Consider the following 24,179-nt stretch of genomic DNA (forward strand, 5'->3'; position numbering starts at 1 on the left):
ACTCCGAAAGGATGAAAGGTAAAGTCAACCTTGGCAGAATTTGAACGCAGAACAGTGATAGGCAAAATACCAAATTATGATTAATAATAATAATGGTTTCAAATTTTGGCACAAGGCCAGCAATTTGGGGATAGGGGTTAAGTCAAACACATCAACCCTAGTGATCAACTGGTACTCATTTTATTGACTCTGAAAAGATGAAAGGCAAAGTTGGCTTAGACCACATGTCTATAGTAGGAGGTCGACACCAAAATATTGAAAAGCAAAATCTGCTTTGTTGAGATTTCAACTCAGGAAGGTGTTTGTCTCTAATTTAGACATCCATTGCCGCCTTAACAATTTATATTAACATTATCATTTCCACAAGAGAGAGAAGTCATTATAAGGACAAAGAAACTTGTCTAAGGATAGTTTTAGTGGTTAGAAATGTCTGGGCAACAAACTTATTTTATTGTGGAAATCTTTTTATTTAATGACAAGATATTTAAACAAATAACTTTCAGTCAATGTTAGACATTTCTCTTGTGTCTTATAGAAAATAGAAAGACATTTTGCAGAATGGCTGAAGGTGGAAAAACAAAACAAAACAAGGTGACAGGGGTAGGGAGATTTAAACAAATTTGAAGATTTTTTTCCAAGACTGTCACATCTTTACCATATTTCTTCATCTCTCTCTCTCTCTCTCTCTCTCAGGAAGCTATGTCTCTTTTCTAATGCAGGACACCCTTCTGTCCCTCAGTACTATGCTCCTGTCATAGTTCAGGGGTCTTGTCCTGCAAGTTGCTTGGTGATTTACTGCTGCTGGTGCCACATAAGCACCCAGTACACTCTGTAAATCGATTGGTATTAGGAAGGGCATCCAGTTGTAGAAATCACGCCAAAGCAGACAGCAGAGCTAGATGCAGTCTTCTGACTTGTCAGTTCTTGTCAAACCATCTTACCGATGCCAGCATGAAAAATAGATGTTAAATGATGAAGATGATATATAAATCCTTTGGATTCCTACCATTTCAGTAATGGAGAATACGAGCTGAGAAAAAATAAAAAAATAATTTTAAAAATCCCTTGCATCTGTTTTGTGTCTCTTTACTATTTTAAGATTTTTCTTTTAATTATTCCACATTTTGAAATACAGAAATTATGATTCTGCAAAACAATAAAAAGAAAAGAAAATTCAAAATTTTAAATTTTCAAAATCTTTCCTCCCCCTCCATTAAACCTTATGAAGCTTTTAAACTCATCCTTTTCATTCTGTGATAAGTAAAGGTGATATCTAAAGCAAAATATGCAAAAACTAATGAGGTTTTTAAAAATAACGTTTTTAGGCGCAGGAGTGGCTGTGTGGTAAGTAGCTTGCTTACCAACCACATGGTTCTGGGTTCAGTCCCACTGCGTGGCACCTTGGGCAAGTGTCTTCTACTATAGCCTCGGGCCGACCAAAGCCTTGTGAGCGGATTTGGTAGGCGGAAACTGAAAGAAGCCCATAGTATATATGTATGTATCATCATGTATTTGTGTGTCTGTGTTTGTCCCCCCAACATCGCTTGACAACCGATGCTGGTGTGTTTACGTCCCCGTAACTTAGCAGTCCAGCAAAACAGACCGATAGAATAAGTACTAGGCTTCCAAAGAATAAGTCCTGGGGTCGATTTGCTTGACTAAAGGCGGTGCTCCAGCATGGCCACAGTCAAATGACTGAAACGAGTAAAAGAGTTTTAAAACTCATATTCTCCATCATAAGAATCTGAGGAAACTATATATCATCATCATTTAGCATCCATATTCCATGCTGGCTGGATGGTTCTGAGTTCAAATTATGCTGAGGTTGACTTTGTCTTAAATTATTTGGGGGTTGATAAAATAAGTACTTATTAAACACTGGGGTCGATGTAATCAACTTGAAATTGCTGGCCTTGACCCAAAATTTGAAATTAATAATTATCAATTAATTTAGGGTGGTGAGCTAGTAGAATTATTAGCATGCCGGGCAAAGTACTTAATGACCTTTTGTTCATCTTTACATTCTGAGTTCAAATTCCACTGAGGTCAACTTTGTCTTTCATCATTTCAGGGTTCATAAAATAAGTACCAGTTGAATACTGGGGTCGATGTAATTGACTTACTCCTTCCCTCCCTCCCTCGAAATTGCTGGCCTTGTGCCAAAGTTTGAAATCACTAATTATTAATTTTATTTTCAATTTCAATAATTTTTGTTTTGCAGTTTCTAATCGAACAATTATTGTTGAAAAAACCAGAGGATCCTATAGAATTTCTTATAGACATCTTGCTTCTCCGGTTGAAAGAAGGTGGGACTAAATTTTTATTTTCTTCTGTCCTTCACCATCATCATCATTGCCATCATCATATAAAAGGAGTCGCACATAGCTCACTCAAAGGAAATCTGGCTGCTATTTTCAACAGGTTGACTGATCCCAAAGCTATTTCATTGCTGGATTGTGTTTTCTCAAGTATTCAAAAGATAAGAGACAAATATTCCCCTAGACAGGATGCTAATTCATCACTGCTTACTTCTCCCACAACGACAGAGTCAATCTGTCTGAGATAGCAGCCAAATCATCCCTAAATTACAGCCTATCATTTCAAATGAAGAAGGTTACCTTAGACAATGCAGTCCCAAATTCACAAAATAATAGAATAGTGAGGACTGGAACTCACTTTATCACAAGTCCACTTCATCAGGGGAAGCTGAGATAATCAGCAACAATAACAAATTTTAGGTAGAATAAAGTGTCTTCTTCAGAGACAACAAAACAGTTGCAATAGATTTGAATCCACAATCCTCAGGCAGAGAGCTCAATACTCCGTTCCTGATGCCATTTCGCCTGTAATGTAATGAAGGAAATTGAAATAAAATAAAGAAAGTCATGAACTATATTCACTTTTATTCCCCATTTCTTCACTCAAGAACTAATATATGCTCTCATTATTATTTAACGTCTACTTTTCCATGCTGAGATGGGTTGAATGGAATTTGTTTGGGTGGATTTTATACACCAGGATGCTTTTCCTGTCACCATCCCTCACCTGCTTCCAAGTAAAGTGATACTTCCCCGTGGTGGACATAGACATATTTTCTTGGATGACTGGAAATGAAGGATAATGCTTGCATGATGGTGGTACTCATTTACAACTGTTACGCAAAGCCACAACAACACACACACACACACACAATGGGTTTCTCTCAGTTTCCATCTACCAAAACCACTTACAAAATCTTTGTAAGTGGTTTTGCCTACTTGGGATTACAGTAGAAGTCATTTGACTAAGGTGCCACACAGTTGGCCTGGGCTGAAAACAATTTATGCATATATGTGTATGTGTATATATATGTCTAATCAAGTGGTGGTCTGCTCTTGGACAGGTCCTGTGCATGTGGACCTTCTCCAGCATTCTTTACTCGCCCTGGTCAGGCCTGTACCCTGCCCTTCCACTATTAAGTACATTACTGAAGCGTTGGCTGACATGATTAAACTTGGGGTGTTTCCCATTGGCTTCTCCTGACAGGTGGGATTTAAACTCAGATTGTAGAGAGCTGGAAGACATTACTGTCAAGCATTTCTGCTGATCTACCAACAATTCTACTATTTTCTCATCAGCAGAGCAATGTGAGCTGAAGTGTTTTGCTCAAGAACACAATATCCTGCCTGATCTGGGAATTGAACTCATGATCTACCAATACCTAAGCACTAGTGTAGTTGGGAGTAATAGATATTGGCATAAAATTTTGGCATGAGGCCAGCAATTTCGTGGTGGGGGTAAGTTGATTACACCGACCCCAGTGTTGAACTGGTACTTATTTTATCAACTCCAAAAGGATGAAAGGCAAAGTTGAACTCAGAACATAAAGATGGACAAAATACCCTAAGCATTTTGCCTGGTGTGCATTTATGGCCATTTTTGTTGCATCTTTGTGTAGCAGCTATCTAGTCTGTTTGATAATTTCTTTGTTGGTGTCCATGTTTCACTGCCATATAACTGATTCAATAGCTGCAATGAACAGCTTGATTTTGATTTGCCTTGGTGATTTGAAGTTCCAGGCCTTCTTTAGTCTGTGACAGGCTGTCCATACTTGTGCCTTCCTGATCTTGATGTCTGCTTCCAAACTGCCCACGCAACCACCCTGAACTGGAAGCATCCAAATTAGTCATGTGGAACCTACTTCATGGTGATGTAAGAAGAGGAAATCGTCGTCATACTTACATCAGCAACTTGATCGCAGACACTGGGCTGGAATGCATCCATGACCTCGAGACTGTGATGATGGACTGAGAAGTGTAGCAGGTGGACTTTATTGCTGTGGCCAGGGTTGGAACCTAGCCACAGATAGATAGATTAGTCATTGTATTAGTTACACGGAATTCATCATTTTTAACCCACTAAAAACTAACATCATCAATAAAAAGTTTAGAATGGTACAACAATGCACTATAGAAGAAAAAATGGACTATATACCTGCTATCAACAGAGACTCCAGCTAAGAAGATCTGAAGAAGGAATTGTAATTCCAAAATATCATCAGACTATAGATAACCAAATTACAACAGGTGTATATTCCATTTTTTGTATTATAGTGCATTGTTGTACCATTCTAAACGTTTTATTCTTTGCAAACAATACACAATGCTTCAAGCGAACTACAATACTCTCCATCATCATCAATGTAAAGAACAAAAAAAAAAAAATTGCTGGCATTTGTAAAGCTCAGTTTGGTCTGTTTTGCACACATCTATAAGACGATTTTCTCTTCCAAGGCAGTTACCGCAGCAAAGGTGCTTCAATATTTGAATGTTCACATATGTGTCTAAATAGAAATGTACATAGGTTTATCTTATTCATATTTCGACCAGAAATGTTTGTAGTCAGAGTACTTCCTATAAATCACAGTGCATCTTGTAGATGCAACCATTTCTTATTCTCTTCTTTTGACTCTTAGCTCTTTTGATACCAACCCACCCGTGACCACCCCTAGTTCCATGATATATGCTTCCTGTTTTCAAGTGATTTAAATTAATATCTTCTATCAAAATTCTATGAAAATTTAAGTTCTAAGCACCAAGTTATGAGGGGGTGCTGAAAAGTTCTTGGCTTTTGGGCAATAGAAAATACAGGAGGATCAGTCAATTATGATTTTATTCAACATATTCCCTTCTCAGATTTACACACTTATTGCAGTGGTCTTGCAGTTTTTCTAAGCCCTGTAAAAGAACTCAGAAGGTTGGGCCTCCAATTAGGCCTTTTGTAATATCCTTAAAGCCAAGAAATATATTTGATATTAACTCCAGAAAAATAAATTTCCTGGATGTAACATTGTACCTGGATACGGGTCTGTTTTGCCCTTTCCGTAAACCTAATAAATCTATGTCATATTTGAACATCTCATCAAATCATCCTAGGTCTACAATAGATAGTATTGTTACGGGCATTTCGATTAGAATATCAAATCTTTCATTGAACGAAGAAATTTTTAACCAACACGTGCCAGTTTATAATAACGCTCTGGAGGCAAGCAGCTTCAAAACTAGAATTTCATATATACATAACACAAGATTTAAAAATAAGTTGGCAGGTTTATCACCCGACTATATTGCGTTCGATCGGTGTGGAGGTAAAAATTTTTTTAGTAGTTAGTGTAGTAAACAATCTTTTAGAAACGGGACTAGGAACAATGGAAATATAAATAAAAATAGGAATAAATACAAAAATATAAATAAAAATATGGACACTTTAAATAAGCCTACGATATGGGAAAATCCTAATATGGGAATATTTAAAACAAAAGTTTCGCGACCCAGAATAAGAGAAGTAATCTGGTTCGCCCCCCCCCCCCCATTTTCCCTCAGGGTAAGAAACTTATCAAAAATGTTTTTTAGGATCTTAGAAAATAATTTTCCTAGGGACCACAAATACTACAGTATTTGTAACAGGTCTACAATTAAGTGCTCCTACTCTGGAATGCCAAATTTAGCATCCATTATTGCCTCTTTAAATAGAAATAAAATAAATAAGTTAAAGCTATGCGAATGTCCGTCTCAGGGAAACCCTGTTTCTAATAAAACCAACTGTAAACCACACGACGATGGTGGAACGGGCTCTTCATTCCCTCGGATTATGCCTAAATCTGGGAATGGTTGATAAGAATAAACTTCTGAGGGTGGTTAATGATGTTGGAAATGACTTTAAGGGTGGCCCTATAAAATTATGTAATTGTAGGGACCCTTCTTTATGTCCTCTCGGCGGACTTTGTTTGTCCACAAACGTAGTATATAAATGCGTAGTTAGAGACGAGGACAAACAAAATAAGTTTTATATTGGAAGTTCAGTGAATTTTAAAGCCAGGTATAGGGCGCACATGAGTTCTTTTTCTAATGAGAAATATTATAATTCCACAACACTCGCCTCTTACCTGCATGACCTCAAGAGGAGGAATAAGAAGTACTATCTTGAATGGTCAATCTTATCTAGAACCCCCCAATTTAGGGTTAATATTAGCAAGTGCTTATTATGCATTAGGGAATCCCTTTCCATTCTTAGGTCTTTTGGGCCGAAAACCTTGAATAAGTTTATCAAGGTAATCCCTTTTTGCAATCATAAATTTTCCTCCACCTTCCTAAAACTATGTAAAAATAGAAATAAGAACAAAAATAATAGTATTAGTAGTGGTAATAATGGTAGTAATGGTAATGATAGAAATAAAAATTAAAATAAAAAGACAAAAATATTGATATAAAAATAATAATAAAAATATAGATACAATGGTAGTATTTATTTTTTATTTATTTTTCATCATGGCTTATGTTGGATTTGAAACCTAATAGTTTTAGTTACCAAACCTGCCTGACTATTCTAAAGGTTATACAAAAAATTAGATTTTTTTCTTTTTTTTTTGGTCTAGTCCATTTTATTATTTATTTAAGCTTGCTCTCATAATTACAATTCTTTTGACTGGTGACTTCGTTGATGTCTGTGTGTCTTTTTTTACTCTGAAGAAGGGGTTATCACCAATTTGTGCTCTATTGTGCCCTAAATATGGTGATATACCCCCAAAATGGCCATAGGTGTTCTGTGTTTGTATTCCACCTATACTTGTAATCCACTGTAAATGATGTTTATGGTTTGACTTTACTGATGTTACCTGCGGAATGGTGAAATATGGATTTTACTTTGCCACACATTGGATGTTCTGTTGTTGTTTTGTCCCGTGTGCTTCAGTATTCCTGTTTATGAAATTGGATTTTACCTACGAAATTTGCTGTCATGAGGGAGGTAGTTGAACTTTCGTACTATTTATCTTGAACTTCTTTTGTTGGCAATTGGCCTCAGCGAATGAACTGTTGTGCTAAGTATCCCTATGTATTATTTTTTTTCTCTATATTTTTTCTATATATATATATATATATATATATATATATTTTTTTTTTTATTCTACTGTATTTGTACCGGTCTCTTAATATTTTTAATCAACTTTTTAATCGCAGTTTATTTATTTATATTATTCTATTGTATTTTTAATCGATTTTTATTCTTATGTATAAAAATTTTAACTTCCATTTACTAATTTGGCTTTGTGGTCTATGTTGTACTTCTTATATGTGGTCATTGGTGGGCTACGGCTTTTTGAGTCGATGACCTAACGGTTTTATTCTGCAATTAACTTTGTATATAATTATGTATATATATACAAAAACAAATGCAGCGTGGAAGGTGTTTATAAGCCATTTAGGAAACACATAAAAACCGTTAGATTCACTTGAACATTTAAATTTAATTTGCCAAAATATATTCGTCGCTTTGAGACTGCGACCTGTTCACTGACAAAATTCCATGCTGCATCTGACAGATGCAACATGGAATTTATTTTGGCAAATTAAATTTAAATGTTGAAGTGAATCTAACGTTTTTTTTTTGTGTTTCTTAAATGGCTTATAAACACCTTCCACGCTGCAATTGTTTTCGTTCCAGCACATGATCTCAGATCAGGTCACTTGCTATGCCAATACATCTCCATAATATATATATATATATGCACACACACATATACAAAAGGATGCTGAAAAGTTCCTGGCTTTGAGTAAAAGAAAATACAGGAGGATCAGTTAATTATGATTTTATTCAATATATTCCCCTCTCAGATTCACTTACTTATTGCAGCGGTCCTGCAGTTTTTCTAAGCCCTGTAAAAGAACTCAGAATGTTGGGCCTCCAACTAAGCCTTTTGCAATACCTTAAAGCCAAGAAATTTTCAACACTCCCTCGTATATATATATATATATATATATATATATATATATATATATATATATATAATTTTTTTTTCTCCTTGTTTCTTTCTGTGTTCCTTTCAGTTGAAGAGCGTAGGCTCGAAACATTAAAGACATTGTCTATTCCTGAGCGTTAAACTAATACATCCATTTGTTGTTTACACCACCTGTCTTCATCTGTTGGTTTTTTTCGTAAATTCTCCTATACACACACACACACACACACACACACACACAGAGTGGTGCTGAAAAGTTCCTGGCTTTGAGTAAAAGAAAATACAGGAGGATCATTTAATTATGATTTCATCCAACATATTCCCCTCTCAGATTCACACACTTACTGCAGTGGTTCTTCAATTTTTCTAAGCCCTATAAAAGAACTTAGAATGTTGGGCCTCTAACCAGGCTTTTTGTGATACCCTTAAAGCCAAGAACTTTTTAGCATCCCATGATAATAATGATAAAGTAATTTTACTAAATCTTGCATCATTTTCAAAATTAGTTAAAAACCATGCCAAAACTGATCTCACCTGTGCTTGTGCTACATAAAAAGCACCCAGTCCACTCTGCGGGATGGTTGGTGTTAGGAAAGACATCCCGCCATAGAAACCCTGCCACAACAGATACAGTAGCCTGAAGTAGTCTTCTACCTGGTTGGCTCCCGTCAAACCTTCCAATCCATACCAGCATGGCAGGTGGACATTAAACAATGATGATGAAGGGCAGTGTATTTCAACAGAAATATGGTAACAAAAGGGTTAATCTGTCTGTTTTGTCATTTCAGTTATCAAGGTCATCATATTTGGTCCCCCAGCCTCAGGAAAGACTACCTTAGCAAAAATGATCTGTGAAAAACTAGATTTGGTCTATCTGTGTGAGGATAGATTATTGATTAAGACTTCATCAAATTTATTAAATGAGGCGCGTGAACATCAGGCTGCAAATAATGTAAGTTCAAATAAATCGTATTTAATTAATTCATTTTTTTTTATCTGCTATGTCAGAAAGTGATCCTTTCGTGCAGATTAAAGTTATCCTGAAACCACGGACTTCCTGGAATGACCACCACTAATGGCACCCAAGGACTGAGTGCAATGTTAAACTGGGGGATGGATTAAGTCTATCCTGCGCCCACCCACCCAAGTAGGGTGTGGTAGGATTTGAACTCAGAACAGAAAGAACGGGAACAATTACCACCATAGAGCTATTACTCTTTTGAAACCCACCTCCTGCCAAAATAAGGGCGATAAAGCAAAGTCAATCTCAGTGGGATTTGAATTCAGAGTACAGAGACCTGGATCAAATACCACAAGGTAATAACAGAAAGGAAACCAAAACCAAGTCCAAAGTCTCTATCTTATCTGATATGAATGAAATTTAACAAACACACATATGGACGCACATACTTACATATAAGCACAAACACATACATGCATGCACACATACGAGCGTGCACGCACTCACATGCTCATACCAGACAATTTCAAAACAATGCTAAATCACACATCAAAATAAAATAAATGGAAGTGGAGAGACAAGTTACTGAAGAGATTGCAAGAGTGCAATGAAATGATTTAACAAAAAAAAAAAAAAGCAAGAAAAACTAAATACTGTTTATAAATTACGGCATAATGCCTCTCTCAAGGTTTAATTGTACCACAAGGTAATTTGTCCTTTACTCTGGGAACTCAGTGAAGTCACTGTAAGGGTTTCGTTTTGTATTTTATATCTTTGGGCAGAAGGGGACATAACCATAACCCAGTGTTTCTGACCCTTTTTTACCTATGAGCCCTTTTCATTCCTATTTTACCCATGAGGGCCCTCATAGCCATTCGATGTTTAAAAAAAACGTCCTCATATTTTTATAATTAGATATTATTTGGAATTGTATAAAAAATTGTTAAGATATTTTGTGTTATTGTAGACGTTTAACCAATTTATTCTACATAAATTTTAGCTACAAAATCTTATGTGGACCTTGATTGGGAACCAGTGTCATAGCCCTTCTGAGACTGTGGGTGGAGAAGGAATAAGAAACCACAACTTGTGGGTTAGTGAAGTAGATGGCAGCACTTTAACATATTGCTTTTAGATTGGGGATTTGGTGTGAAATCCTTGTAACAGAGTGGTGGTGGTGGTGATGGTGGTAGTTGTGGCAGTATGGTAATATGAAACCAGGTAGCAAAGTAAGTCTACTGCCGTCTCCAAAACTCAGAAAATATTGTATTAGTTGAGGTCAGCTATTGAGTTACTTTATGGGAAAAATATAAGAAATTCACACTGGTACACACACATACATACATACATACACACACACACACCTTTTAATTGTTTTAGTCATTGGAGTTACAATGTAACATTGGTTACAACATCGGTTACAACAATGAGGGTCCCAGCTAATATGATCAACAGAACAGCTGGCTCGTGAAATTAACATGTAAGTGGCTGAGCACTCCACAGACACGTGTACCCTTAATGTAGTTCTCAGGGAGACTTATCATGACACAGAGTGTGACAAGGCTGGCCCTTTGAAATATAGGTACTACTCATTTTTGCTAGCTGAGTGAACTGGAGCAATGTGAGATAAAGTGTCTTGCTCAAGGACACAACACATCTCCAGGAATTGAACTCATGACTTTACGATCATGAGCCGAATGCCCTAACCACTAAGCCACGTGCCTTCACTTGTGATAAACATACATCAATATGGTTTCAATATCTGTTGCTAATGACAATGTGGATGGGAGTCCAATCAATGTTTATTGATTTTGTGTGTTTAAAAACACTTGCTTTTGACTCTGTATGTGTTATACATGCACATATGTACATATGTATGTATGTATGTGTCTTTGTGGTCGTCTCTCACCACCTGACAGTTGGTGTTAGTTTGTTTACATCTCTGTCAGCTAAGCAGTTTGGAGAAGGCTCCCATAGAATAAGTACCAAATTCTAAGATAAGTACAAAGGTTGATTTGATCAACTTTAGGCCCTTTAAGGCAGGGCCCTAGTTTGGTCACGGTCCAATGACTAAAACAAATAAAACAATAAAAGAACACACACACAAACATACACACATACAGTGCATACATGCACACACACACACACACACACACACACACACACACACACATACATGCTGGATTTGTTTCAGTTTCTGTCTACCAAATCCACTGATAAGGTTTTGGTCAGCCCAGGGCTATAGTAGAAGCACTTGCTCAAGGTGCCACATAGATTTGGGACTGAACAGCAGACAATACACACACATACACATACAATGCATACACGCACACACACACACATACACAAACACACACACTCACACACACACACACACATGCTTATAATTGTGTGGCAGTAGCTAAAGGCTACCCAATAACCAGTAGGGATTGTTGGAAAATAGCCAGAAGATGTTACAGGGGCAAACCATCACTGCTGTACCTGGGTGGGGATGATGTGGTGTTGCTGTATCAACCCAGCCAATTTGGTTCTACCAAGTTTTATGTAAGTTCAACAGAAATAGAAAAATGTTTTATTTTTTCTTTATTCTTATGTTTCCAGCCTATTCCTGCAGATTTATGGCTGCGTATGTTGTGGGAAGAAACAGAAAGAGGCAAGTGTAAAGCAAATGGCTGGGTCTTTGAGGGAGTATTTTCCACCCGAGAAGCTATTGCCAAAATGCAGCAACAAGGCGTTCATCCAACTCACTGTAGTAAGTTTCTTGATCTTTATTATTATTATTATTATCAATAATATTAATACGCTAACTTTTTATTTTTGTATGTACCTGTTGTGTGCATCACACTTACTTCAAAGAAGTGGCAAAGTGAGAGAGAGGAGGACAGAGAGGAAGTAAGAGAGAGTGAAAGTGAGAGAGTGAAAGAGACGGTGAGTGGTGACAGTGTTCGTTTTGTGTTTTTAAATGTTTCAGAGAGGATGTAAGAGAGAGAGAGAGAGAGAGAGAGAGTGAAAGAGACAGTGAATGCTGACGGCATTCGTTTTGTGTTTTTAAATGTTTATCACATTGCAAGAGAAGTAGATATATAGATATATAGATACGTATACACATTGTTAAATCAAAAGCAGGAGAGAAGAGGGACACAAACGAAGTGAAAGAGAGAAAGTGAGAGAGAGAGACAGTAGATACATAAATCCAAAGAAAAGTTCATACATAGATACATACACACAGCAAATATTGATTTCAAATACTGCTGAGGTCAACTTGGCCCCTCATCCTCTCTGGGTTGGTAAAATAAAGGATCAATCAAGTACTGGGGTTGATATAACCAACTTGTCCTCTGACCCTAAAATTGTGCCAAAATTTGAAAGATTGTTATTAATATTTTGTCAATATTCCTTTGGTTTGACATTATTGGTGAGTGTTAATGAAATAAAATTAATAACTCTAGTAATTATATCTTCTATAACAAGAGAATTACTATTTACTTATTGCTATTAGATTCAATAAGTTTCTGAATATTTCTGTGTTCTTCAGTTTTCTTGGTGGCTCTGGAGAGTATTCTTGTGGAGAGAGCTGTTGGTAAAAGGATTGATCGAAGGAATGGAGGTAAGATTTAAATTTAATCAATATTATCTTGCAGATAGATTGAGACAATTTCTACGATGCATTAAACTGGTCATAAATGCTAAAATAATGGCAGTAGAAAGATGTAATTTTAATATAACATTTATTACAACAAAAACATTTATCACTCAATATGGGCGATTATTGCCTCCATTCGAGAATGAAATTTTTTTTGCAGCTGTTGCAACCTCCACCTTTTTGATTTGTGTGTCACATGTATGATGCAGGTCTTTATATTGTCGACACTCTAGTGTGGTGAAGCATTGGTCCTTGCTTGAAGTACACCCCATAAAAAGCAATCGAGAAGGTTGAGATCTGGGCTATTACTGGGCCAGATGTTGGCCCTCATGGAAAATGGCACCTTCTCACCAAGGAAGGCCTGTGTTGCTTTTGACCCATGGCATTATGCAGAATCCTGGATAAGTACCACATTGCCAAGCACAAACTTCTGCTCCATCCAAGGTAACAGAGAGTTCTTCAGGATGTCCAGATACTCCTTTGTGCCGATCTTCAAGCCAGACTCAATGAAGTGTGGTTCCATGACACTTCCATCACTTGCCATGGCTCCAAATACCACCACAGAGGCAGGATTCTTAGTCTCAAACACAGAGGGGTTGTATGCAGTCACTTGAGAATATCTGCGATTCACCTCAGCATCCACAGTGAACTTCTTGTCCACAAACGTGTGAGTTTTTTCTGCACCTTGATGCTTGATGAATGACAGAAGCTTTGAGCATCACTTGGCTCTGATTGCTTTGGCTTTGGCTGTTAGGAGGTGACGGCGTTGTCAAACATAGCTAGTCATGTCAAGGTTCCTGTTCAAAGCTCTGAGCACTGTGGAAAGGGACACATTGCGTTTCTTTGCAAGAGTTGTCATGGATGTGGATGGGTTGGCTTCAATCAAGTATTTGAGGCCAGCGAGTAACTTTGGATTGCGCTTGGAATCACTTCGAGTCTTGTGTTCTTTTCTATCAGTCTTTCCCACTTTTTAAAATTATTTATATGCACGACGAACTGTTGCTTTTGGAAGTTTTGTCAACTTAGCAATTTTATTAGCAGTGTGTCTGGCACACCAAAACAATAATAGTGGAACAATTCTGTTGTTCCATGACTTTCTGTTGTCAAATCAGTTCGCTATTTACCTGAAAAATAAAGAGGAGGATTAGATTTTCAAGAAGCACGGTTTTGTCAAAAAATGAAATGTTAAACCCACTAAGTGAACTGCTTAAAATTGGTCTCAATTTATCTGCATCCCTGTATATCAATATAAGGTGGTGAACTGACAGAATCATTAGCATGCCAGGCAAAATGCTTAGCAGTATTTTGTCTGTCTTTATGTTCCGAGTTCAAATTCTGCTGAGATTGACTTTGCCTTTCATCCTTTTGCTGTTGATAAAATAAGTACCTGTTGAGTACTGGGGTAAATGTAATTGACTAACACCCTCCTCTGAAGTTGCTGGCAGTGTGCCAAAATTTGAAACCAATATTATATATCAATAGTATATATTGATGGAAGAGATAATGAAATATGTAGACATGTTGCTACTGTTGTTCTAGTTAACTCTGTAGGTGTGATTTGAGGGAAAATTGGTTGCAGTTTTTAGCTGGTTGAAGTTGCCTTTGTTGCCTTTCAGTGACATGTGGTTGTTGTTTTTAGCCCTCCAAGTCAGTCCTAGGCTCAAAGTTATTCCATTCATGGCCATCCTGTCACTGTTATTGTATCCTAGTAATAACTAGATTGTTCAACAAGATTTGAGGAAGATTTGGCAGCTTTCCCTACATCAGAGATTATAAACTGGTGTTTTCAATATTTCAGATATTTACCATATGACATTTGACTGGCCATTGAGTGCTGATGTTAAGGCCAACTTGGTGGAAGCTCCAGGATGTACTGAAAGTGAAATAATCCAGAAATACCTAGCATATGAATATGCCTTGCCAGGACTTATCCAACGCTTCAAAAAGAATTACAAAACTATAAATGCTGACCAACCTAAAGGAGATATTCTGTCAAAAGGTGAATGTTCGGTCAATCTTTTAATATACACATACAACACACATAAACTCAGACAACTCTCGCACACAAACGTACACTGTACACATGCATGCCATAGGGTCATAGACACACACACATACACATACACACGTGCACATACCACCTGAAAAAGCACACGTCAGCTGCTAAACACAAGTGTTTGCACATGTATACATGTGCACATACACACACACACATCAGCCTCACACATATACAAACGTCGACACACACACAAACTCACATATATATACATTTCCATATGCACACACACACAATATGTACATCACTCCACACAATGCATACACTAGGTTACTTGTACACATACACAAACACGGGCCTATGCGTTTGCGCACACACATGATAACCCCACACATATGTACACACACATACACACCAGTACATGAAATGCACAGCACTCCACATAATGTATGCACTAGGTTACTTATACACATAGACACATACACACAGGCCCACATAATTTTCAGCTAGCTCACACATATATTCACGCACTCACTCCCATTCACACATACGCACTTACACACACTGTTCTCACATACGCATACACACTTGCATACCTTTTGTTCAGCCTCTTTCTTCTAGTCATTGAACCACTAATCCCTACACATTTTTTTTCTCTCTCCATTTTTTTATCCCTTAATCTTTTCTGTTGAAGAGTGTAGGCTCGAAACGTCAAAGACTTTTCCATTATTCCCGAGCATTAAACCAATACACCTACTTGTTCCTTCACCTGTTTCCATCTTTTGTTTTCTGTAAATTTGAACTACACACACACACACACACACACAGACACACACACACACACACACACACACACACACACACACATACACACACATACACACACACACACACACACACACACACACACACACACACACAGTAGTAATTATCCAAACGAGGATAGCTATTTCATAGCTAGCAAAACCTCAGAAGTAATAATTACCCAAACGAGGATAGCTATTTCATAGCTAGCAAAACCTCAGAAGTAATAATTACCCAAACAAGGGATAATCTGCTAGCTTCTTGTTGGGCTATTTGATCAAATCTCATGTGAATTAACACGGTATCCTTTGACAACAATGTAACCTTCATTTGGTAGAGGTGCAATGGCCCAGTGGTTAGGGCAGCGGACTCACGGTCATAGGATTGCGGTTTCGATTCCCAGACTGGGCTTTGTGAGTGTTTATTGAGCGGAAACACCTAAAGCTCCACGAGACTCTGGCAGGGGATGGTGGCGAACCCTGCTGTACTCTTTCACCACAAACTTTCTTTCACTCTTTCTTCTTGTTTCTGTTGTGTCTGTAATTCAAATGGTCAGCCTTGTCACACTGTGTCACGCTGAATATCCCCGAGAACTACGTTAAGGGTACACGTGTCTGTGGAGTGCTCAGCCACTTGTACGTTAATTTCACGAGCAGGCTGTTCCGTTGATCGGATCAACTGGAACCCTCGACGTCGTAAGTGACAGAGTGCCAACATAACATAACCTTTACTTGATTGAAGTATCTTTGGCCCAATGAGTAGTTAGCAGATTACCTCTCGTTTGAATAATTACTACTTCTGAGGTTCTACCTCTGAAACATATGTAACCTGAATTTTATCTGCTCCATTCCCTAATTTTAGATTATTATTCACATACACAGCAACACCAGCTGCTCATTGTGAACTATAAAATAATTTTTTTCAGCTTATCGAACTTTGATATGGGAAGAATTTACAACCTTCTACATCAATAAACCACTATTGTTCCTCAAAGTTGTTTTTTTACACCTATGGACTGCTCAAAGCTCACTAACTTCCCATACCTTGATCCATGGATCTTACCTTTACATATTACTATATTTTTATTTTATTTATGCGCCCTTTTTAAAGCCTATCCAGGCTCATGGGCCCGGTTTCCTGGTTTCTATGGCGTATGTGTTCCCTGCCCCAGCTGGACGGGACACCAGTCCATCGGAGCTTTACTCAAGAAACAGGAAGAACGAGTGAGAGAAAGTTGGGGGCGAAAGAGTACAACAGGGGTCGCCACCATCCCTTGCCAGAGCCTCGTGGAGCTTTTAGGTGTTTTCGCTCAATAAACACACACAACGCCTGGTCTGGGAATCGAAACCACGATCCTCCGACCGCGAGTCCGCTGCCCTAACTACTGGGCCATTGTTCCCCCCCCCACATATAAATATATGTATATGCATATATATATTATATATATATATATATATATATATATATAGTAATATGTTTCCCAGACTGGGTGTTGTGTGTGTTTATTGAGCGAAAACACCTAAAAGCTCCACAATGCTCCGGCAGGGGTGGGGGGCGACCCCTGTTGTACTCTTTCGCCCCCAACTTTCTCTCACTCGTTCTTCTTGTTTCTTGAGTAAAGCTGCAATGGACTGGCATCCCATCCAGCTGGGGGGGGGGGGCATATGCCATAGAAACCTGGAAACCGGGCCCATGAGCCTGGATAGGCTTTAAAAAGGGCGCATAAATAAAATAAAAATATAGTAATATGTAAAGGTAAGATCCATGGATCAAGGTATGGGAAGTTAGTGAGCTTTGAGCAGTCCATAGGTGTAAAAAACAACTTTGAGGAACAATAGTGGTTTATTGATGTGGGAGGTTGTAAATTTTTCCCATATCAAAGTTCGATAAGCTGAAAAAAATTGTTTTATAGTTCACGATTAGCAGCTGGTGTTGCTGTGTATGTGAATAATAATCCAAAATTAGGGAATGGAGCAGGTAAAATCCAGGCTACATATGTTTCATAGCTAGCAGAATCGTCCAGCTGGTGGGGGGGGACACATACGCCATAGAAACCGGGAAACTGGGCCCATGAGCCTGCCTAGGCTTTAAAAGGGCGAATAAATAAAAATAAATATATATATAGCAGGAAAACAATCACAACATTGATTGAACACCTATTTATCTATGTTTCTTTTAATCTTTGACTAGTCTCAATTATTGGGTTATGGTCATGCTGGAGCATTGCCTTTAACAGGTGTTAGTTATATTATGCTTGGTACTTATTTCTATTTGTCTCATGTCTATATTAGAAAGAAATTGTTGTTGTCTTTATAGTTATTCAGTTTTTCGAATAATTTTCTTTTTCAGTACTTTGTTTCCTGAGTCATAAACCCCAATCTATGGCACCACATACTCCACGAGTCATCCTTCTCGGTGCTTTTGGCAGTGGTAAGAAAACCCAGGCACATTTGTTGGCGAAACGTTTTCAGTTGGTCAATGGTAAGAAATACTGAAACTGGACTAAGAATTTCACATTTGTATTATTGAGGGCATCATGAAAGGCCTGGTTGGAGGCTCAACCTTCTGAGTTCTTTTATAGGGTTTAGAAAAACTAAAGGACTACTGCAATAAGTGTGTGAATCTGAGAGGGGAATATGTTGAATGGAATTATAATTAACTGATCCTCCTGTATTTTCTTTTACCGAAAGCCAGGAACTTTTCAGCACCCCCTTGTACATATAGAAGTGTGAGAATGATAGAGACAAAAATAGAGAATGTGTGTATGTATGAGCGAGAGAGAGATAGATAGATAGAGAGATTGACTGTACACATACAAAATTGTAATTGTCTCTGAGCTATTTCAGAAATGAAAATAAAACCCTTTTATTTTGTAGTTTCATGTAGTCAACTGATAAAACAAGCTGTAACCAATGAGACATCAACGGGACAAATTGCCAAATCATATTTGGACCAGGGTTTATCTTGTAAGTATCAAAAACCTCCTAATTAGAATTACTGAAATGCTGTGGAAAAGTCAACATGAACATAATAACTAATAAAACGCCAGAACAGGACAAAATGAGAAATATACAGAATAAAGAATTATCTATGGACTGCTGCAGTTTCGAACATTAACGTTTTACTTACGTAACATCCGTGTTCTCATATATATATATATATATATATATATACTTAAGACTTTGTTGTGATCTGAACAGAACCGCTTCTGACACAGAGAATCGGGAGCCCTTTTGGTCATTCTATTTTCCTTGCTGAAAGGGTTCCTAACCCATGGGCAAAGAGGGGTTAGATGATGGTGGTGGTGTTTTCAAAGGGCTGGCATGTGTAACCTGATCACCTTTGCCAATCAACCTCCCAACCCATGCGCTCCAGTTGCAACACAACACTGATTCTGCCCAAATTTGACGTCAATGTTACTTAGTTTGGTTTGAAATAAAGAACTTGATTAGCTTAATAATCCCAACTTAATCCTGGGCAAAGCCGGGCTATACTGCTAGTAATAACTAATATTTTAACCATTTCAGTAAAGGAGATAAATCTGAACATGTTTTGGTCTTATTAGACTTCCTCAGAGAAGCCTATATTTCTTCATATTTGATATGAAAACTTTGCATATAACTGACATCAGTAATTAATATTTAATGAAATTAGGTGGCGAACTGGCAAAATTGTTAGCATGGTGGGCAAAATGCTTAGCAGCAGTTCTTCTGTCTCCACATTGTGAGTTCAAATTCCACCAAGCTGGCTTTGTCTTTCTTCCTTTCAGGGTTGATAAATTAAGTACCAGATGAGCACTGGGGGTTGATGTAATCGATTTATCCTTTCCCACTAACTTGATGGCCTTGTGCCTTTCATCCTTTCGGGGTTGATAAATCAATTACCAGTCAAGTACTGGGGTGGATGTGATCGACTGTTCTCCTTCCCACAAAAGGATCATCATCATCATCATCATCATCATTATTATTATTGCTGGTGTCACGTAACTGGCACCCATATTGGTGGCACTTAAAAGCACCCATTTCACTCTTGGAGTGGTTGGCATTAGGAAGGGCATTGATCCATAAAAGCCACGCCAAATCAGACTGGAGTCTGGTGCAGCCCCTCAGCTTACCAGCCCTGGTCAAACTGTCCAACCCATGCCAGCATGGACAACAGACGTTAAATGAGGATGATGTTGATGCTTAAGGTAGTGAGCTGACATAATCATTAGCACACTAGGCTAAATGCTTTACTCTTTTACTTGTTTCAGTCATTTGACTGTGGCCATGGTGGAGCACTGCCTTTAGTCAAGCAAATCGACCCCAGGACTTATTCTTTGTAAGCCTAGTACTTATTGTATCAGTCTCTTTTGCCGAACCGCTAAGTTACGGGGACGCAAACACACCAGCATCGGTTGTCAAGCGATGTTGGAGGGACAGACACACAAACACATACACACATACATACATACATACATATATATATATATATATGTGTGTGTGTATATATATATATATATATATATATATATATATACATATATACGACGGGCTTCTTTCAGTTTCCGTCTACCAAATCCACTCACAAGGCTTTGGTCGGCCCGAGGCTATAGTAGAAGACACTTGCCCAAGGTGCCATGCAGTGGGACCGAACCCAGAACCATGTGGTTGGTAAGCAAGCTACTTACCACACAGCCACTCCTACTAACATTTCATTTGTCTTCCCGTTCTGAGTTCAAATTCTACTGAGGGCAACTTTGGCTTTCATCCTTTCAGAGTTGATGAAATAAGTTAATGTTGAGAACTGGCGTTGGTGATATTCCCCTCCACCAAAATTTCAGGTCTTGTGACTATAGTAGAAAGGATTATTGTTATTATTAAGACAACAGAATTGTTACAGCACTAGAAATGTCTAGTGGCATTTCTTCAGGCACTTCTAAGCTCTGCTGAGGTCAACTTTACCTTTCATCCTTTTGCGGTTGTTAAAATCATAAGTACCAATCAAATTGTGGATTAACATAATTGACTTGACCACTCCCCTCAAAACTACTTTGTGCCAAAATTAGAATTATCATTGGTTCCAGTCCCTGGATTTTGGTCATACTGGGTCATTTTTTGTCAAGAATATAATTGTTTACATTGACACCTTTCCCAGTCTCTCAATCATCCTTATTTTATCAACCTCAGAAGAATGAAAGTCATAAATCTACTAAGGTAAAATTTGAACTCACAACCTAACTCTGTAAATCTCTTTTGGTTAGATCATAATTTTATATCCCTTGGAACTCAATAAGCAGCTAACATTTTACTGTGGTCTCTTCATCAGCTAGACTCCCTTCTTACAAATGTGTGTCAATAAAATATTGTTGTTTCTCATCTTCAGTGCCAGATGGAATTGTAATCACTATTGTCAAAGAACGTTTGACTCAACTTGACTGTATGACATGTGGCTGGGTATTACATGGATTTCCTAGGAACGTATACCAAGCTCAAGATTTGGATGACGCTGGATTATTTCCAACAAGGTATTGTTTCTGTCCCTCTTTTAAACAGTTTTGTATCTGATTATAGTATTTTCTGAGTTTATTAAATCAGCATTTATTTAGATTTACCTCAGTTATTGGGTCAGTTCCATTCTTTATATATATATGTGTGTGTGTGTGTGTGTGTGTGTGTGTGTGTGTGTGTGTGTGTGTGTGTGTGTGTGTGTGTGTGTGTGTGTGCTGTTCCATGATGGTAAAATCAACAAAAAAAAGAGTACTCCATCTTGTGAGAGCTAAATATTATTTAATAAACAGAATGTGTTTTTATGTGCTACTGTTAGTTTCATGTGCTGAGAACATGCCAAACATTGTTTTATAAAACATTTGGGGTCCCAGCACAATCATCAGACACTGCCCACATGGCATAACAAACTAAAAATGGGATGAGAGAAAAAGCAAGAAAAGGTGAGAAGGAAGCATATATAACAAGTGGAAGGGTGAAATATCAGAAAACAAAATAAGTAATCAGAAAGGAGGAAAAGGGGGATAGAGAGTTATTTCCCTTAGACTGTAAATTATAAGGCTGAAAAATAGTGGCTAAGAGTTTATGGTACTTCCCAATTCTTCAACAAGTACTTAGGTATATGCTTACAACTGCTGAAAATTTTGAATCTAGAGTTCAGCAGTGAGTTAGAGATCTTAGATCTGAGCTCCTTCAGCTACACATAGCTTACATTTTCTTGATCTGTTAACAGATGGTGTGGATTTTTTTTTACTATTTATGTGGTGTTGCATTTGATTTCAAACTCCATACGTGGTAGCCAACTTAGTAGCTTTGCTTTTGTCCCTGCGTCAGAAGGAAGATATATGATTAGCATATCAATTCTTGAATTATCCTTCACTTAGTCCAATGTAGTTCTTATCGGTTGTGTTATTATCTAGCATTTCAGTCACTTCTGCTTCATATATGACAGTTTTAATCATACATCCTTGCAAGTGGATAAATTCCTGGGTCTTGAGAGTTAAAACTGGGAGTGGGTTTTTGGTGTTGGTCTTGTGTAATGATACTCTCCATATTGGGGCAGCAGCTATATTTCACAGATTGCCTGTTAAATATTTTCCTGTGCTTGTAATTTTCTGGAAAATGTTTGTTTAGGAGAGACAGGAATCTTTTACCTATCTTAGTTTATACATTAAGTGAAAAAGGAGGAGCAAACCAAATAATTTTCCTAGGTCTAAAGTTGTATTAAAACTATCAGTTTGTATTAAAATTATCAGCTTATTGAAATTCTTTGTTACTTCAATATGGGAGAAAGTGTGCAACTTACGATGCCAATAAATTATTTTATTTTATTTTATCATATACTGTACACTTTTGTTCTCTATATTAGCTGCCTATTGCTTGACACTTACAAACTTCCTACACCTGGATCCCTGGATTATATATAAATATCATCATCATTTAATGTCCACTTTCCATGCTGGCATGGGTTGGATGGTTTGACTGAGGACTGGCAAGCCAGGAGGCTGCACCAGGCTTCAATCTGATATGGCAAGATTTCTACAGCTGGATGCCCTTTCTAACGCCAACCACACCAAGAGTGAAGTGGGTGCTTTTTATGTGCCACTGGTACAGTGGCCAGTCAGGCAGCACTGGCATTGTCCACAACTATGATTTCACTTGACTCAACAGGTCTTCTCAAGCACAGCATGTTGCCCGATGATTGAAGGATACTTTTAAACAGGCAAATTATGCAATACTGGCATCAGCCACGGCTACAATTTCACTTGTCTTATCAGGTCTTCTCAAGCAAAACGTATCTCCAAAGGTCTCGGTCGCTTGTCATTGCCTCTGTGAGGCCCAACATCTGAAGGTTGTGCTTCACCACCTCATCCCATGTCTTCCTGGATCTACCTCTTCCAGGTTCCTTCCACTGTTAGGGTATGACACTTCTTCACACAGCTGTCCTCATCCATACACAACACATGACCATACCAGTGCAGTTGTCTCTCTTCTTATGTCCAACTTTTCTCTCAGGGTGCTTACACTCTGTCGTGTATGCACACTGACATTACAGATCCAGTGAAGCATACTAGCTTCATTTCTTTCAAGCCTATGAATGTCTTCAGTAGTCACAGCCCATGTTTCACTGCTGTGTAGTATGGCTGTTTGCACACATGCATCATACAGTCTACCTTTCACTCTGAGTGAGAGACCCTTTGTTACCAGCAGAGATAGGAGCTCCCTGAACTTTTTATGTGCCACTGGCACAGTGGTCAGTCAGGCAGCACTGGCATTGACCATGCTCAAATGGTGCTTTTAACATGCTAGCAGCATGGGTGCCAGTCAGGCGGCACTGGCATTGGCCATGACTATGATTTCACTTGACTCAACAGGTCTTCTCAAGCACAGCATATTGCCTGATGAGCATCCATCCCTGCTACTGACTTGATCATCTCGGTAATGGAAGCTATCAACTACTTCTAGTTTTCCTTCTGGCATGTGATGGAATCTGTTTTCTGTAATCTTTGGTGTTTATTGCCCCTGTGCATCTGCCACACACAAAAACATCTTCCCAGTTAACCTTCCTTTGATATTGCTGCACCTCTTATGTCTCCATAACTTACACCGGGTACATCTTAAGGAGTTTCTACCTACCTCTGGGGTTTCTCGCTACTGGAGTTTCACCCTACTGTAGTTTCTATATCTATATATATATATATACGAGTGAGTGTACAAATGAAAGAAAATAGTACCCAACACATTTAGTGGGAGTTACATGGATTGATTTAGCTCCATATGACTTAAAGTTTTGTGGGCCTCTAACAGAAGCCCATCTATTTCAGGCTTTATATTACCAATTTAGTTAATGTAAAGCCTGAAAGAGGCAGACTTCTGTTAGTGGCCCATGAAAATTTAAATCACATGGAGCTGAATCAAACTGCTTTAAATAATATATATATACATGAAATGTTTCGAGCGAGATCGATGCCGGTGCCCCTGGACTGGCTCATGTGCGGGCGACACATGAAATG

General features: G+C 38.0%; 1 protein-coding gene across 4 annotated transcripts in view; it reads left to right on the forward strand.

Annotated features, from left to right (window-relative positions):
- The window catches only part of LOC106877265 (adenylate kinase 8), a 29,640-nt gene that overhangs the window by 2,862 nt on the left and 2,599 nt on the right, over positions 1-24,179 (forward strand). For 2 of the 4 annotated variants that reach the window (XM_014926129.3, XM_089340644.1), the window contains 8 exons: positions 2,222-2,306; positions 9,064-9,227; positions 11,838-11,988; positions 12,772-12,843; positions 14,678-14,878; positions 18,029-18,160; positions 18,556-18,645; positions 21,044-21,185. In XM_014926129.3, the coding sequence (XP_014781615.1) occupies positions 2,222-2,306; positions 9,064-9,227; positions 11,838-11,988; positions 12,772-12,843; positions 14,678-14,878; positions 18,029-18,160; positions 18,556-18,645; positions 21,044-21,185 (1,037 nt within the window). Of the gene's footprint in view, positions 1-2,221; positions 2,307-7,026; positions 7,285-9,063; positions 9,228-11,837; positions 11,989-12,771; positions 12,844-14,677; positions 14,879-18,028; positions 18,161-18,555; positions 18,646-21,043; positions 21,186-24,179 lie in introns of those variants that run through there. The other 2 variants (XM_089340645.1, XM_089340646.1) reach the window with 2 other exon arrangements.

This window comes from Octopus bimaculoides, chromosome 23 (genome assembly GCF_046866305.1).
Source record: "Octopus bimaculoides isolate indiv1 chromosome 23, ASM4686630v1, whole genome shotgun sequence".
Taxonomy (NCBI): domain Eukaryota; kingdom Metazoa; phylum Mollusca; class Cephalopoda; order Octopoda; family Octopodidae; genus Octopus; species Octopus bimaculoides.